Source organism: Enhydra lutris, unplaced genomic scaffold (assembly GCF_002288905.1).
Source record: "Enhydra lutris kenyoni isolate GAN:26980312 unplaced genomic scaffold, ASM228890v2 scaffoldscaffold68, whole genome shotgun sequence".
NCBI lineage: Eukaryota > Metazoa > Chordata > Mammalia > Carnivora > Mustelidae > Enhydra > Enhydra lutris.
The window spans coordinates 10,304,167-10,307,545 of NW_019154152.1; the positions used below are offsets into that span (position 1 = coordinate 10,304,167).

General features: G+C 46.5%; 1 protein-coding gene across 1 annotated transcript; it reads left to right on the top strand.

Moving 5' to 3' along the window:
* Nucleotides 1-833: 833 nt before the first annotated feature.
* On the top strand, nt 834-1,801 carry LOC111159351 (putative olfactory receptor 52P1). Its single transcript, XM_022521748.1, has one exon. The coding sequence runs from the start codon at nt 834-836 to the stop codon at nt 1,749-1,751; it is 918 nt and encodes a 305-aa protein (XP_022377456.1). The 3' UTR covers nt 1,752-1,801.
* Nucleotides 1,802-3,379: the final 1,578 nt, after the last annotated feature.

A 3,379-nucleotide genomic window follows, 5' to 3' on the forward strand; every position in this document is an offset into this window, starting at 1 on the left:
TTTTTATGAGACTATGTTTTCATCCCTCAATAACTTTATCAGATCACATATGATGGCCAAATTAGCCTGACCTCTGCCACTGACCAATTCTGCATGATCTTACTATTTCTACCAGTATCCATTACAGATACCTACAACAACCACAGGATCCTAGTACTAACATGAGCCAGGCAATGTTATGGCTTTAGCAGGCTGTAAGAGACTCAGGCCCTCACCATATGGTGGTTGTTCTGAGTCAGAAGCCAGGTTCTGAGCCTCATCCATGAGTAACCATGGGCTCAGTGCCCTGAAAAACCCATCAAATATCCCCCACTTTCTATTACTTCTCATCCTGATCTTCCCATCTTAAAAAGTAACTACATTTGAGTCTTCCATCCAATCTGCCTGGCCTTTCATCATTACGTCACCCTTTTATTGTCACATAGGCAGATGGATCAGAAAGAAACGAGCATTTAGACAGAATAGGATTCACAGAGAGATGGAAGACTGGTAAGATTCTCTAGTCACTAACCTTCACCATAGAGTGAGTTCTATAGCCATGCCACTCACCCTGCAGTCCCAGCCTAGACATTATTGAATCAGGCACAAGTGGAAAGGACTCCTTTAATCCCTGGTAATGATAACTTCACCTCATGCCTTGCATCACTTCCCAGTGCTCTACAACCTTCTTATCCTGGATATTTCTCATGAGATCTAACTCAAATATTTTCTGCTGCCCACTTCATTTCAGCCACAAAATAAGAATGAATCCCAGTGGCTTCGTCTCTCAGGGCTTCCTGGGGCTCAGAGCAGGGTAGTAAGGTCTTCTCTACCCACCCTACCTGGACCTGACCATGCAGTTCACAAACCACAGCCATCAGAACCCAAACTCTTTTCTGCTCATGGGAATTCCTGGCCTGGAGGCATCCCACTTTTGGATTGCATTTCCCTTCTGCTCCATGTATGCCCTGGCAGTACTTGGCAACATGGCAGTGCTACTGGTGGTACGATCAGAGCCTGCCCTGCACCAGGCCATGTACCTGTTCCTAAGCATGTTGTCCATCATTGACCTGGTACTCTGCACTTCTACTGTGTCCAAGCTCCTTGCGCTTTTTTGGACAAATGCTACTGAGATCAACTTTGGGGCCTGTGCTACCCAGATGTTCTTTATCCATGGCTTTTCAGCTGTCGAATCTGGTATCCTGCTAGCAATGGCCTTTGACCGCTACTCGGCCATCTGCTGGCCACTGCACTATGGGTCACTGTTGCCCCCAGAGGCTGTGGGCAAGCTGGCAGCTGCTGCCGTATTTCGTGGCTTGGGGCTCATGACCCCACTCAGCTGCTTACTGGCAAGGCTGAGCTACTGTAGCCGAGTGGTGGCCCACTCCTACTGTGAGCACATGGCTATGGTGAAGCTGGCTTGTGGGGGCACACGGCCAAACAACATCTATGGCATCACTGCTGCCACGCTGGTAGTGGGCACAGACTCCATTTGCATCGCTGTTTCCTACACACTCATTATCCGGTCTGTGTTAGGCCTTTCCTCCAAAGAGGCAAGGGCTAAGACATTTGGCACTTGTGGCTCCCACCTTGGTGTCATCCTTCTCTTCTATACACCAGGACTCTTTTCATTCTACACACAGTGCTTTGGCCAGCATGTACCCCGGCACCTCTACATCCTCCTGGCTGACCTCTACCTTGTTGTACCACCCATGCTCAACCCCATCATCTACGGCATGAAGACCAAACAGATCCGGGATGGAGCCCTCTGACTGATGAAGCGGGGCATTGTTCACTCTTAAGTCTTCAGCCCCACCCTGGAACTGTCTTCTTCCTTTAGGCCTTGAGCAATTCTTGGAGGAGGCCATTGAGAGCATGTAACCGCCAGTTAACCTGTGAGTTGGCTGGGGGCATTTAGGCAATCCTTATCCACGCTTCTGTCCCTGGAACGTACATTCTTCCCACCATTCCCACAGTGAGAGCTGTTCCATGTAAACAGCCCTGAGAGAGTAAAGTATTGTTGGGCCTATCTGGACAGTATATCTGGCTGAACCCAGTTAAGGCCTCTATATAAACTTTTAAGATTTGGCCGATGGGGGAAAAAAAAAAAGATTTCGCAGATAGGTACTTATCTTGTGGCCACAAAGACAAATCTCATAAGGAAGTCCCTTGCTTATTAAACCTGCCACCTACCCATCTTGAGTGGCCTGCCCCTTTCCTTTGTCTCTTCTTGCTCTTTGTGTATGGGAGCCAGTTTATGAACCAACAGCAATGGTCAAGAGACCAGTAGTTTCCAGCATGGTGGAGAGAGAAAAACACATACCCAGTGGTATCCTTACTTTGATAAGGAGATATAGCATAAGTCTGCATGAAGAATCATCAGATATTTCCCACTTGTGATGTAGATATGGTTACAAAGCCTAGGGATCCCCTGTCTATTGGGAAACATGGTCACCAAGCTGATGATGGCCTCCCACGGAATTCTACACTGCTCTTCTAACATGGCTCCTACCTTCTAGGAGACCTTGATAAAATGAGAAAGATAGGACTGATGATCTGAAAAGGAAAAATAATCCTCATCCATAGTCAGGTGTTTCTACTCTGGTATGGGTACATGAATACCTCCCTCAGTGAACTCCAAGTTTGACAGGAGAAACACATACACAGAGAGGAGAAGCAGAGAGATGGAGACAGAACACTCAACAATGGACCACAGGGACAACTGTGTCCATGGTGCAGAGAAATAAGCAACAAGGTGTAACGTCAATCTAGGAAGGTGAAAATTTTCATCTCTTCAGTGAGCATTTAGTATGTTAAAAATCTAGGGATATGGACTTGATTAGGTCAAAAATCCTTGTGGAGACTGTTCACTGTTAAAGGAGAACTACATGTAGGGAGACAACAGTGAAACAAATTAGTTTAATTAGCCAAATTAAACAAGTATGTTTAGGATAAGTACAGGGGCCATGGGTATCGAGTAAGGACACCTAAATTGCTCAGAGAAAAGAGATCCTAGTACCCACCTCTTTCATTCCACATCTGTACAGATAGGAAAGCCTGCTTTCTCAGAAGCCTTCAACAATGCCTGGGTGTAAGGTGCAGTAACAAAGTCTCAGGCTAGATGATATCAAGTCCGTTCTCTGGGAGTGGCCATGTGGAGCTGCCACCAAGCCTCAAACATCCAGAGAAAAGACCAGACCCTTTCGTTGGAGAGAAAATCGAGAAAGCAGTCCAGTTTGACCTCCAGAGCAGGTTTTAGAATTAAGAGTGATGGCTATGATTAGAAGGCCCATTAGGATCCAGAGTTCAGAGTCTCTGGTTTTGACATCCCTGCTTAGAATCCACATGCAGATTGGTAGGGAGTTAATAGGTATTTGGCTCCCAGGCAAAGCATTCTAAT